We start from the raw sequence: 13,891 nt of genomic DNA, 5'->3' as shown, positions 1-13,891 counted from the left end.
GGGTTCTGAGAGGGAGAAAGTGAGAAGGTCAGAAAGATGGAAATCAGTCTTTTGGTGACCTTATTTTGGAAGTGACATTTCAATGCTTTTGGCACATTCTCTTTGTTAGAAATGTCACTAGGTCAACTCTCAAGGGGAAGTAATTACACAAGAGCATGAATACCAGGGGAGTAGGGATCACTGGGGCCCATTTTAGAGGCTGCCTATCACATCCTCCTGCTTAAACCCTAATGTTCATGATCAGACCTAGAACCAACTCAGAATAAAGACACACAACCAATATTAGTTAACTTTTTTTTTTAGTAGGCTTTACACCCAGCCAGGAGCCCACTGCAGGGCTTGAACTTGTAACCCTGAGATCAAGACCTGAGCTGAGATCAAGAGTCAAGATGCTTAACTGACTGAGTCACCCAGGCACTCCTATATTAGTTAACTTTTAATTAACTTTTCCTACTCCTAAGAAAAAAGTATCTTATAATATAGCAAAAGAAGAAGAAAATGGAAGCATATGGTGCCACATACTAAGAGCTCCTACTGGAATTGTGCCCAGGGCAGCTGAGAGGGCAGTCTTGTGGGCCTTGTTTTCAGCCTGCCAGCTTGTAATCCTGGTCGAGTCTACTTTCTATGGCTATTCCTGTTATCAACTGTCTTGGACTCTGAGAGTTTTTCATGCCAAAAGTTTATCATGGAATATGCTCAGGAGGAACATCTGGTGTGAACTGTGCAGAGAGAGAAGGTGAATTACAACACAGTTTCATCGGACTTCTCAGCTGATCCTATGAGGGACTTCAGAGTGGAGATGGCCCTGTACACTTGTCCTGAATTGGGCAAGGGGGACAAATCCTTACACCTAGGATCAACCAGACAATGGATACAGTCATTGCATTAGGAGGGTGCATAATTTAGGGTGATGCAACATCCTCTGGCTGAAGGTAATTCCTGGAAAGGAATGCAGCTATGAGCCCTCAGTAGTCAACACTCCCAGCTACTGAGTGAAATGCTTCAACCCTGAAGGGGGATCTGTGTGGTGTTCTGCAGCCTAGAACTAGGGAATGTTCATAGCCGATTAGTCTTCTGAGGGGACTTGGAGGTGGGTGAGGAAATAAACCTTCAAAATTTTCCTGGTTGGAGAATGGACTCTCTCACTGTTGCTCTCGTGCTTAATATCATATTTCTTTTTGGCTAAGAAATCATGAAACAGATATCATAAAAGTGAACACAGTTTTAAAAGATAATATTAAGACCAAAGAAATAGACAAAAAACCTAGAGAAACAATGTAAACAGACATCATAACAAAAATACATTCACCTCAATTTTGATTGTTACTTTTCAGATACAAATAAATGAGATATAACTATTAGAACTAAAATATGAGAAATGCATAAATTTGGAAAATAAAATTAAATAATTTCTTTTGTATTTATTGGTTAACTTTCTTATTTTAAATTTAAATTCAATTATCCAACATATGGCACATCATTAATTTCAGATGTAGTGTTCAATAATTCATCAGCTGTGTATAACACCCAGTGCTCATCACATCATGTGCCCTCCATAATGCCCATCACCCAGCTGCCCCATGCCCCCACCCACCTCCCCTTCCGCAACTCTCAGTTTGTTTTCCAGAGTCAAAAGTCCCTCATGGTTTGTCTCCCTCTCTGATTTCTTCCCATTCAGTTTTTCCTCCCTTCCCTTATGATCCTCTGCACTATTTCTTATATTCCTCAATGAGTGAAACTATATGATAATTGTCTTTCTCTGACTGATTTATTTCACTTAGCATAATAGCCTCCAGTTCCATCCACGTCGATGTAAATGGTAGGTATTCATCCTTTCTGATGGCTGAGTATTATTCCATTGTATATATAAACCACATCTTCTTTATCCATTTATCTGTTGAAGAGCATCTGAGCTCCTTCCACAGTTTGGCTATTGTGGACATTGCTGCTATCCAGGTGCCCCTTCTTTTCACTATATCTGTATCTTTGGGGTAAGTACCCAGTAGTGCAGTTGCTGGGTCATAGGGTAGCTCTGTTCTTAATTTCTTGAGCAACCTCCATACTGTTTTACAGAGTGGCTGGCTGTACCTTGCATTCCCACCAACAGTGTAACAGGGTTCCTCTTTCTCCACATCCTTCCCAACATTTGTTGTTCCATGTTTTGTTAATTTTAGCCATTCTGACTGGAGTGAGGTCACTTGTCATTGTGGTTTTGATTTGTATTTCCCTGATGCCAGGTGATGTTGAGCATTTCTTCACGTGTCTGTTGGCCATTTGGATGTCTTCTTTGGAGAAATGTCTGTTCAAGTCTTCTGCCCATTTCTTGACTGGACTGTTTGTTTTTTTGGGTGTTGAGTTTGAGAAGTTCTTTATAGATCTTGGATACCAGCCCTTTATCTGATATGTCATTTGCAAATATCTTCTCCCATTCTGTAGGTTGCCTTTTAGTTTTGTTGACTGTTTCCTTTGCTGTGCAGAAGCTTTTTATCTTGATGAAGTCCCAATAGTTCATTTTTGCTTTTGTTTCCTTGCCTTTAGAAATGTCTCTACCAAGAAGTTGCTGCAGCTGAGGTTGAAGAGGTTGCTGCCTGTGTTCTCCCTTAGGATTTTGATGGATTCCTGTTTCACATTTAGGTCTTTCATCCATTTTGAGTTTATCTTTGTGTATGGTGTAAGAGAATGGTCCAGTTTCATTCTTGTGCATGTGGCTGTCCAATTTTCCCAGCCATTTGTTGAAGAGACTGTCTTTTTTCCATTGGATAGTCTTTCCTGCTTTGTTGAAGATTAGTTGACCATTAATTAACAGAACAGAATAGAGAACCCAGAAATGGACCCTCAACTCTATGGTCAACTATTGGTTAACTTTCTAGCAATGGAAACTTTAGGGAAGGATCCATGTAGAGAGTTGGAAATAATAGATTCTCATAGCAGGAGCCAAAGACCTTTAGTAATTGATGTCTCTATCTGTACCCTGACCTCAAGAGACTTATTAAACTGATCCAACTCTAAGGAGGATTATTTTGTTGTTTGGAAAATTCTGCTTCATTTTCTATACAAAGGGACAGTTTTGTGAAGAAACAACTGAAATCCTGTAGGCTCTTCATTAGGTGGTATTGTGGCTGGTTCCTCATGGCACAAACTGAAATTCTTCCCTTGGAAGATATAACATGGTCCTAATGAATAATATCTCAAGCAAAAAAGGCTGTGTGATTGAAATGGGACTATGTATCAATACTTACTTGCCTGCATACACATATGCACACACAAACACTCCTGCACATACACACCTGACATTTGCCCTTATGCCTAGGTTGCATGTCCAAATAAAGCTTTGGCCTAATGAATGGTAGACAAAATTCCCTAGTTCCTCCAACATAATTTCTGAGGTTTCAATGCCTGCTGTCAGTGAAGATTCCCACTACTGCCTAAAATCCATCCACCTGTTGACTAAACCCTCTCTTCCTTTCACGTTCTACTTTCTTGTCTAATAATGTGTCCTAGGCCAGTTAAGTGTCAGATTTTTATTTTTAAAAAGACTGTAGAGTAATATTCCATTGTATATATACCACATCTTTATCCATTCATCTACTGATAGACACTTGGGCTGCTTCCATAGTTTGGCTATTGTAAATAATGGTATAATAAACACAGGGGTTCATAGAACTTTTTGAATTAATGATTTCATTTTCTTTAAATATCCAGTAGTGTGGTATTACTGGATGATATGGCAATTCTATTTTTAATATTTTGAGGAACCTCCATACTATTTTCCACAGTGGCTGTACCAGTTTGCATTCCCACCAACACTGCACGGGTATTCCTTTTTTCCCACATCCTCACCAACACTTGTTATTTCTTGTGTTTTTGATTGTAGTCATTTTTTAAATTATCAGCTAGAGTATTAGCCTCTAAATTCTCCTTCCTGGCTGCACTCTGGGACTTAATGCCATTACCTTGATGTGGTTTTTATTTTATTTATTTATTTTTTTTATGTTTTAAAGATTTTATTTATTTATTTGAGAGTGAGAGTGAGCACAAAGGGAGAGTGAGAGGGAGAAGCAGACTTCCCGCCGAGCAGAGAGCCTGTCGTGGGACTCGATCCCAGTTGCCCACCCAGGCGCCCCTGATGTGATTTTTAAAAAGGAATGGTCCATACTAGAGCTTCTCAAATGTTAACAAGCATGTAAATCACCTGGAAGGTCTTGTTAAAAATGCAGACTCTGATTAAATGAGTCTGAAGTGAGGGTGCCTGGGTGGCTCAGTCGGTTAAGCATCTGCCTTTGACTCAGGTCATGATCCCAGAGTCCCGGGATTGAATCCCACGTCGGGCTCCCTGCTCAGTGGGGGGTCTGCTTCTCCCTCTGCCCCTCACCCTACTCTCATGCTCTCTCTCAAATAAATAAATAAAATCTTAAAAAAATAAAATTAAAAAAAGTAAATGAGTCTGACGTGAAAGACAAAATTTTGCATTTTTAACAAGCTCCCAGGTGATACTTGTACTACTGGTCTAAGGATCATACTTTGAGTAACAAGAGTTTAATAGACCCTGATCATTTCTTACAGACCTTTCTACCTGGAAATTTTAAAACTCTTTATTAAACAACTCTGGATGGAAAGGAAGAACTAAACAAAAGTAGAATTTCAAAAAGTGGTATACACTGAAGATACTTCACATTAGAATATATGTAACAAAATAAAAGCAGAAGTCAAAGAAAAAAAACTTTATTTTTTTAATTTTTATTTTCTTTAGACATGGAGGGTAAGGCAGAGGGAAAGAGATAGGGGCAGAGAGAGAGGGAGAGAATCTTAAGCAGGCTCCACACCCAGCATGGAGCCCAACACAGCGCTCACTCTCACAACCCTGAGATCATGACCTGAGGCGAAATCAAGAGTCAGATGCTTAATCAACTGAGCCACCTAGATGCCCCAAATACCTATTTTAATAAAATAAGAAATAAAACTAAATTTACAAGGTTAGAACAAATTAAGCTAAAATAAAGCAAAAAGAATAAAGATTAGTGAATAAGTAAATAACATATATAATTTTAAAACAATGAATAAATATAAAAATTCTGGTTATTTAATACAATAAACACAGCAGAATAAACTAGCTGAGATAGGGACACTGAAGGACTCCATAAAAAATCTGCGTTTTGCTCCTTTTCCTGCCTGTTCTTGCTAGGACCTGCACCCCTACTTTACACATACAAGTAATGTATGTCCTCCTTGTAAGGGACAAAGAGTTAACGATTTCTTTGGAATCTTCCAGCACAATCGATAACATCTAAGGAATGATCATCATATGCATATTCCAGACCACTAGCCCTAGACATCTTAATGTTCAGACCCCCTGGCTACAAGGAAATAAATGACTTATGAAAGACACCTGGACCTTTGTCCTTGTTCTAACTGGTTTCTGGATGCCTGAGAGGACACATACAGCAGACCACCATCCTCAATAAAAACCCCAGACCCCAAGCAAAGATGAGACTTTTTCCTTTCTGAATCTCTCAGGTGCTCTGTCTGTGTCTACACTCTCTCTGTATCTTCAGTAAACTCTGCTTTCACTCCCTCTGGGCTCATGTTTGATTTCTACCCTGTGTGTAGCCAAGGATTCTCTTGGTGGGTTCTGTGGGACCGCCTCTGGGTCCTTGAACTCAGCCTGCCTACATCATAGCTCATCTAATCAAGGATAAAAGGGATAGCTGAAATATATAAAATAAAAAATGACAAGAGCAAATAACCACTGAAGCTGATTAAGTAAAATAAAAATGACTAGAGAACACTTTGCACAATTCTCTAAACATAGATTAGAAAACCTAAATGAAATTGATATAGTAAAATGCAGTACATTCTACCAAAATTGATCTCAGTAGAAGGCACAAATCTCCACTAAAAAAAAAAAAATAAAGTTAAGAATTACTCCTGATACCAAACCGGGCCCTCGGGCTCTCTAAACAATGGAAATTGGTAAGAGGCCAAATGGGAGTTTCAGGCAAGGCTTTTTTGGGTTTATGCTAGCACACAAGGGAGGCAGCACAAAGGAAAGAATCCTCAGGCTGATTTCCCAAGGAGAGGTCAGGGAGAGTTTTTTAAAGAAATACACGTGGGAAAAGGGTGATGTCTAAGCCTGGAGAAGCGGGTATTTATTAGCACCTCTGCACTTAAAGGTCATGCTTTTAAGTGTGTTGTGTTGCATGTCTAATTAACATGTTAAATCTCCACCTCTCGGCATGATGTTTAGTGTTATAATGATGGGAAAACGTTGGTCAAAGTTCAGCACTGGGGTTCATTTTGGGGCAGACTGGTTTGGTCGGGTCCTCACCAGTCTTTGTAGTCCAGTCCCTCCTTTCTGTAAGCCTGCTTCTTTCAATAAGCATCCTGCCCCTGCAGTCCTGCAACAAATGCTACTCAAGGGCATGGAGTTTTAGCCATCCTGGAAGGTATACTCCTCAAGGACATAGAGTTTCAGCTACCAAGGAATGCTGGACTTGGCGGTTAGGGTTGAGAGGACCCAAGTCCAGTCCCTGCTCTCACTTCCACAAAACAAAAACAAAACACAAAACCCCACTAGATTCAGATAATTTTATAGAGACTAACAGAAAGAGAGAGAGAGAGAGAAATTGTAGAGAAAGAAAAACATTCATATTTTTCCTTACAAAGTATTGCATTGATGGCTGTACCTGATAAAAGTTGCACAAAAAGGAAAACTAAAGACTAACTTCTTTATAAGTATTGATATAAAATTCTAATTAAATTATCAGCAACACAGAATTCTTTTACACCAATTTTTCTGCTTTATTCCTTTTCAGGCTATGTGTGACAGCTCTGTTCAATAATTAGTTTCATGTAATGCCGGGTATTCTTCCATATTATGCAGGCTATGACATTCCGAAAGGGGAAAAAAAATGTTGACAACACTTGCTTCTACATAGAATACCTTTCCTTTATCATTATCCCATCACCTTGGGTCTTTGCCCTTTTGGGAGTGCTTCTTCTGTGTGGGATTGGGTGTGGTGATCTGAAAGCCATCCCTTGTTTGTGAGATCCACTATTGCCACTGAAGCCTCAGCAGGAGCCAGGGTGAATCCCAGGGAAAAGCAGTCCATCTGTCCCCATGGGCACTGTGGCAGCTTAGCTGCCTCATCTCATGTTGGGGCTACTTGCATTAGCAACCCTTTTGCCTCCTGCATTTCACTGCCCACCTGCTTTCCAATATTCCACATTGCTGTTTAGGTTTACATTCTGGTCCGTTCTCTGAATTATCCTGTAGACAAAGGGGACCCACAGGGTTTAAACTTTTCAGCACAGCAGTTCTGGGGACTAGTTCTCTTGCAGGTGTGAAGACTGGACCTTCTAATAGATGCTAAACCTAGTAAATTGAACTTAAACCACCATGCATCATCATTAGGAATATTCTGGGTCAGGCTGAGAAAGGCATGAAGCACACTTACTCCTCTCACCATTTGCATCACTGAGAACTCTGTCTCTGATATGGAACTGGGGAGTTGGGAGCATGTAGCATTGTCTCTTGATTTTTTGTATTTCCAGTATCTCTATATCCTTTGCCATTAAAAAAAAAGAGAGAGAGAAATTATAACTTGTGCCTGTTGGTTTCTCTATTTTTTTTTTGGCTTCTTTCTTCTCATTCCTGCCCCATGATGGTGCCTAGGCAGAAGTCATGGCCTTTAAAACATGGCCCATTCATCCCTCTAGCCTCATTTATTTTTCATTCTCTTTCAAGTACCCTGCACTCTATCTTCTTTGGTTTATTCTGTTTGGAGAATATTTTGTCTTTTCCTATTTTTCTGAGGTCCATGCCCTTCCCCCAGTTTGAAAAGCTTATCTTCCTTGCTCTACCTTATACTCTTTCCCTTCTCTGTTCAAATAAGACCTTATAACACAGTGACGTGAGATATATTTAGCCAGTGAAGTCCACCCCAAGACCCCAGGCAGAGCTGAGGAACAGTTAAGTGGACTTTGAGAGATGAAGTATACTACCAGTGTGAAGAATTCTACAACAAAGTAAAATGAATTATGACTACTAGAATTTGAATCCTGATTCTCTGGCTTAGAAGCTTCGTGACCTTCTGTGCACTTCAGTGTCATCTATAAAATGTAGATGTGATGATGGCAACTGCTTTAGAGGGTTGTGAAAATGGAACGGAGAGGTCGTCTTTGTAAGTAGTTAGGAGGGCACGTGGCACAAAGCAAGCTTTAACAAATCTAACTCATTGTGGGCCTTTCGTTTTCTTTTCAGGATTCACTCTATATTCTTATAGGTATTTTCTGAGCACTTGAAGAAACAAAGACTCTTCATCTGCTAAGCGTCTGCTTCCTTCCATAATCTGGAAAGCCCCAGAGGCCAGAACACAGAGGAAAAACAAACAACCAGTCTCGGGAGGAGTTGCAGGATTTGGCTTTGGCAGAGGCCAAGGGAAGCTGGGGTGTCCAGGGGAAAAGCAGGATGATAGAGAATCTAAAGGGGAAAAGAGGACTCCAATGGGAGGTCTTTGAAAGTGATAACACTCCTCATTGTGACTCTATGTTGTTCATCTTTGATTTTATGTGGCTCTTCCTGCTCCTCCTGAAGGGAAAGAACTGTGGACACATCAGAGGAAGCTGAATAGAGAATACAACAGGAATGTGGGTAACTGACCTGGGGACCAGGGGTCGGGTTGACGGAGTTTCAAGGCCAGGGTCAACCTAGAAAGGAGGATATAAGTCCTCCATCACACTGTAAAGGGCTGGCCAGGTCTGGTGGGTAGTGCTGATATGAAGATCACCTCTTGGAAATGATGAGAGGATGGGGAGAGAAAGAGAGAACAGGGAACACTTTGCTTTGCTTCAAAACTGAGAAAGAAAGGAGTAAGTCCAAACTTTCGATAAAGGAGAGACAGTTTTCAGGGTCCAAGGGGAGTTTTGAGAAAAGAAACTGAGCAGTAGACTGATTGGGAGCATGTTTATTTGGTTGTAGAAGGAAGGCACAGGGTTATCATAAACACAAAGGCTCCATTCAAGTAAGTTATGCATTACTGCTTTTACCTTTAAGACAATTTCAATTTGAATTGTGTATTTCCCACTCTTTAAATAGGAATGAAAAATCCTCACATATCTTCTGATTTAGTTACTGAAGTTGACTTGTGCAAACTTCTCTTTAGTGATTGGCCCTCCAGGTTTTCATGTAAATGTCTACAGGATTGAAGGAAGAGGCAGATTCTGGGCTGAAAATGTCTTAGGAGAGCTTGACCAGAGCTTTCTGAATAGTACACCTCAACAATCAGAAGCAATTGTGTCTGTATGTTGCTCTGGGCAGTGGCTATGTGGGTGTGTTCATGCGTTCATGTTTATTTTAAACTTTATAAAAATTTATCAAGCTGTACACCTGCATCTGTGCATTTTACAGTATATATGTTATACTTCAAACAAAAAGTTAACAAATGCAGGAGCAGATAGTAATGTTAAATGTTTTGGATAGGTCAAGTAAAATAAAGAATGAAAAGAAATTACTGGAATGGCTACACATCATTGATGGGGACCACCATTGATCTTAGCAAGAAAATTTTCAGTAGCAATAAAAAGTGAAATAAAAATGAAAAAAGACGACTAACCTGTCCTGTCATTTGAAAAGACTAATAATTATATATAAACCTCCAACCGTGCTAATTAAGAAGAAAAAGATATGAGGACAATAAAACCCTCAAGTGAATGAAAGGTATGACCAGCTAGAAGTTGCCAGGGTTGGAGAGAGGAGGGATGAGCATGGTACCAGCTGAGACAGCCCTCAGAAGAAAGGTGGATATAGGGCAGTGTGCCAGGGGAGGAGGAAGATCCTGGATCAGAGGTGAGTGGGGTGGTTGGGGGAGGCATTCTGGTTCCTTAAGTTCCTCTTCAGCTCTTTAAGCAATGATGGATCAACTCTGAGTTTGTGGCATACAGAAAACACATGACAGTCTTAAGGATATGCTGAATTATTTTTTTTCCCCACTCTTTACTACCATCCTACTTCAAAAAGCTTTTCACTGTCTTCTCTTTGTCTATCACTGAAGATGTCTCACCCAGTGACTATACACAGCAAAGTTCTTTTAATCTGACCATGAAGCAGAGCTCAGTACTTTATTCAATCTGTTCCATTATAAGGCATTTCTATGTTTAGGGATTTTCGTTGTTGGTGTTGGTGTTGGTGATGGTTTGTCTATTTCAATAAAGACCAGTTTACAATCCCAGAAATTTGGATTTTTAGAAAACTTCTAAGGACTCCCATCAAGCCTGCTGTTGGTACCTGGGTGTGAAGTCAATTAGTGCTGGGGGTAAATGGAAGGAGCAAATGTTATGTTCCATGGTTAGGATTGGGAACCGGGTGAGTGTCTAGTGCTTGGTTAACAGAGAACATGTCTACCGCAGTCTGGGGTCCTGGGGCCAGTCCTTTCCATCAATCTGACATACCCAATTATTTAGGGATATACCCCTGATGAGAAATTGAAAGGGAAGGTGGGGATCATAAATATTTCCAGACAGTTTATTATCTCCAATGGAAAGTGGTAATATTGTTCTCTCATGGTAAGTGGTAATCTCTAAGTGGTAATATTGTTCTCTTATCTTCCTGAGTCCATCAATCTATTTCTTCAAGGATGCTTCATTCATCTATTGCCAAGGCACTATACATACCAAGGACACAAAATGTGACATGATCAATTTTAAGTTCATTGTTTCACTCAATAATTATTAAGTATCAGAAACTGAACATACAAAGATAGAAGATAAACTCCTGTTTTCTCACTCATTCTATGAAAACTGTTTGCTATGAGTACACAGATCTTTTAATAGACTTGTGCACCAGAGCTATGGGTCACACACTTGGTATAAGGCCATGAACAAGACACACATGGTTGACTGAATACAATGAAGTCATAAGTAGAGTATTAGGATTGTCAGTTTAGGTCCTTCAGAGGTCAACATGGGAGATTCCATGAAAGCTCAGAACAGAGATACCTAATTTAGCCTCAGTATGGGCTGGGGAAGGAAGTAGAGAAGACTCCCCAAAGAGGTAAGCCATGAGCTGATACTTGAACAATAAACAGAAATTAGGAAGACAAAGAATACTGAGGAAGATGGAAGGTAGAACAAGATAAATTTGTCAGATGTCAGTTTTCTGATCCTGTAGTCCACTGAGTTGAAAATGCCACCGGGTGTCCCTAGCACTATACAGTTGGGAACAAGTCTTACAGGACTGCAACCATTTCTTACATCGTTTTATGTGTTAACAGGAAAGCAGTCTCATCTGTGATGCTGGGGATACCCTATAACCACACAATGGAAACCCCTGCCACGTTCTTCCTTGTGGGTATCCCAGGTTTGCAGTCTTCACATCTTTGGCTGGCTATTTCACTGAGTGCCATGTATATCATATCCCTGTTAGGAAACACACTCATAATGACTGTAATCTGGATGGATTTCACTCTACAAGAGCCCATGTATTGTTTTCTGTATGTTCTGGCTGCTGTGGACATTGTTATGGCCTCCTCTGTGGTACCCAAGATGGTGAGCATCTTCTTTTCAGGAGATGGTTCCATCAGTTTTAATGCTTGTTTCACTCAGATGTATTTTGTCCATGCAGCCACATCTGTGGAGACAGGGCTATTGCTGGCCATGGCTTTTGACCGCTATATAGCCATCTGTAAGCCCCTACACTACAAGAGAATTCTCACACCTCAACTGATGCTGGTAATGAGTGTGGCCATCACCATCAGAGCTGTCATATTTATGACTCCACTGAGTTGGATGTTAAGTCATCTGACTTTCTGTGGCTCCAATGTGATTCTCCATTCCTACTGTGAGCACATAGCTGTGGCCAAGTTGGCATGTGCTGACCCTATGCCCAGTAGTCTCTACAGTGTGATTGGCTCGTCCATTATCGTGGGTTCTGATGTTGCCTTCATTGCTGCCTCCTATCACCTGATTCTCCAGGCAGTATGTGGTCTCTCCTCAAAGAATGCTCAGCTAAAAGCATTAAGCACATGTGGCTCTCACGTGGGGGTTATGGCTCTATACTACCTACCTGGGATGGCATCCATCTATGTGGCCTGGCTAGGGAAGGATACAGTGCCTCTCCACACTCAAGTACTGTTAGCTGATTTGTATTTGGTCATCCCACCTACCTTAAACCCCATCATTTATGGCCTGAGAACCAAACAAATACGGAAGCGAACATGGAGCTTGCTGATGCACTGCCTCTTTGACCACTCCAAACTGGGTTCATAAACACAGATTCTGTTCAGATCTTCAGCAATCAAGATGACTCAAGATCAAGCATTTGAAGATGACTTAGAAATCTGTAGAGCTGGTGTGGTTTGCCTAGCACCATAAAGAGTTCTAAGATGAAGCTGTAAATTATATTCTTGTCTAATTTTCCAATTTCTAGGAAGAATGCATATGAAATGATTAATTTTCTGACATTTTTAATGATTTCAATCAACTAGTATCTATATAAGAGATAAGTCTGGGCAGAGAATATAGATTTGGGTTTTTACTTTCCTTAGCTTCTGACCCTTATTTTCAACTGAGTATCCACCCCCCTCCTCCCTCCTCCCCGCAGAAAAAAACCAACTGTTTGGTCCCCCCGCACACCTGGCTGATTTTCCCAGAATTATTCATTTACTCATGTGATTATTATGGAAGCAACTGTTAATATATAACCCTGCCTTCTGGCCCAGTGATGAATCCACTCAACTTGGGTCATGTGCTTATACCTGGACCAGAGTCTGTCTCTAGTCAAACTGAATCCCAGTTTATCTGAGGAGATATAAACTTGGGCTCACTGACTGTGGTCATTTTCTAACACGTGAACTTGGAAAAACAAATATGTTCCACAGCTAGATAAGCAGATTAGCAAGATGGGATGAAGAAATGGAGTCTCTGGTTCTCTGATTCCAACTCATTTTGGACACCCAGGTACATCCCTGTTATTAAATTCTGTAAGATACCTCTACATCCTTTTAATTTATCCCCTATTGTTAAGCTAGTTGGAGTCCGCATACTAAACACCAGCCTCTTGCTTTGAAGCAACAGAAGTTAAGGCAATGTGAGTTTGACTGTGGACATCTTTCTCTTTGCTTCCCAGTCTGGTTCTGTATAACTTAACTGTAAGGCATAAAAGAAAGGGATCAAATATAATATAGGTCTTTCTTCATCTGGACACCACCATGGAAATGTGCCTGGGATGAGAAGGTTAACAGAAAACAGTATCAATAATGAAGCCGACATGTCCCTATTCTTCTCATCACCAGACATGTATTTGGTCTTTGTTTTTATTTTCCCCTTTCAGAAAGTCTTAACCTGAATAACCAGTATATGTTAAAAGAAAAAGATTTCAAATGTGACAGATATGTATATTTGACTCTGGTACATTTGAAAATCTTAATAAAAGATAATTTCCTAATAGTGTTGATAACTAGTTATTATATCTGAGTCTTACTATTTCCTTGCTACTGATGGAGAATACAATGTTACTTCAGAGGATATTAAAGATTAAAGAAGATGATGAATAGAAACCGCATAACACAACATCTGATATAGTGTCTGTACAACCAATAAATTTCTAATTCCATATTTTTAAGGAGTAGTTCTAGGCACTATTGAGAGTGTATTCCCGTGTAGGTCAACACTCATGTGATAGCTGTTCCAAACAATCTGCTTAACAACTTGGCATCCGTACCTTTTGCTAGTACTAAAATTACATACCTACCTAGAATGTATTCTATTCCTGAATACCATGAAGTAGGAATCAGCTTCTAAACACCTGATAGTAATGCACTGAGTTCCCAAAGAGCAGGAAAAAGAAACTTCTCCCTAACATAAAAACAAATCAACATCATGAGGTGGTTAAGCACAT

General features: G+C 40.1%; 1 protein-coding gene across 1 annotated transcript; it reads left to right on the top strand.

The window, feature by feature from the left end:
* Positions 1-9,619: 9,619 nt before the first annotated feature.
* LOC116646487 (olfactory receptor 52I2-like) lies at positions 9,620-12,282 on the top strand. Its single transcript, XM_032427261.1, has one exon. The coding sequence runs from the start codon at positions 11,287-11,289 to the stop codon at positions 12,259-12,261; it is 975 nt and encodes a 324-aa protein (XP_032283152.1). The 5' UTR covers positions 9,620-11,286; the 3' UTR covers positions 12,262-12,282.
* The last annotated feature ends 1,609 nt before the right edge of the window (positions 12,283-13,891 follow it).

Source organism: Phoca vitulina, unplaced genomic scaffold, assembly GCF_004348235.1.
Source record: "Phoca vitulina isolate PV1807 unplaced genomic scaffold, GSC_HSeal_1.0 scaffold36, whole genome shotgun sequence".
In the NCBI taxonomy this organism is placed as follows: Eukaryota; Metazoa; Chordata; class Mammalia; order Carnivora; family Phocidae; genus Phoca; species Phoca vitulina.
Note: the sequence above shows the minus strand (reverse complement) of the source record. Positions and strands in the feature narration are given on the sequence as shown.

Excerpts from the sequence above, each read along its gene's own strand:
- LOC116646487 (XM_032427261.1), top strand. The coding sequence starts at position 11,287 with ATGCTGGGGATACCCTATAACCACACAATGGAAACCCCTGCCACGTTC.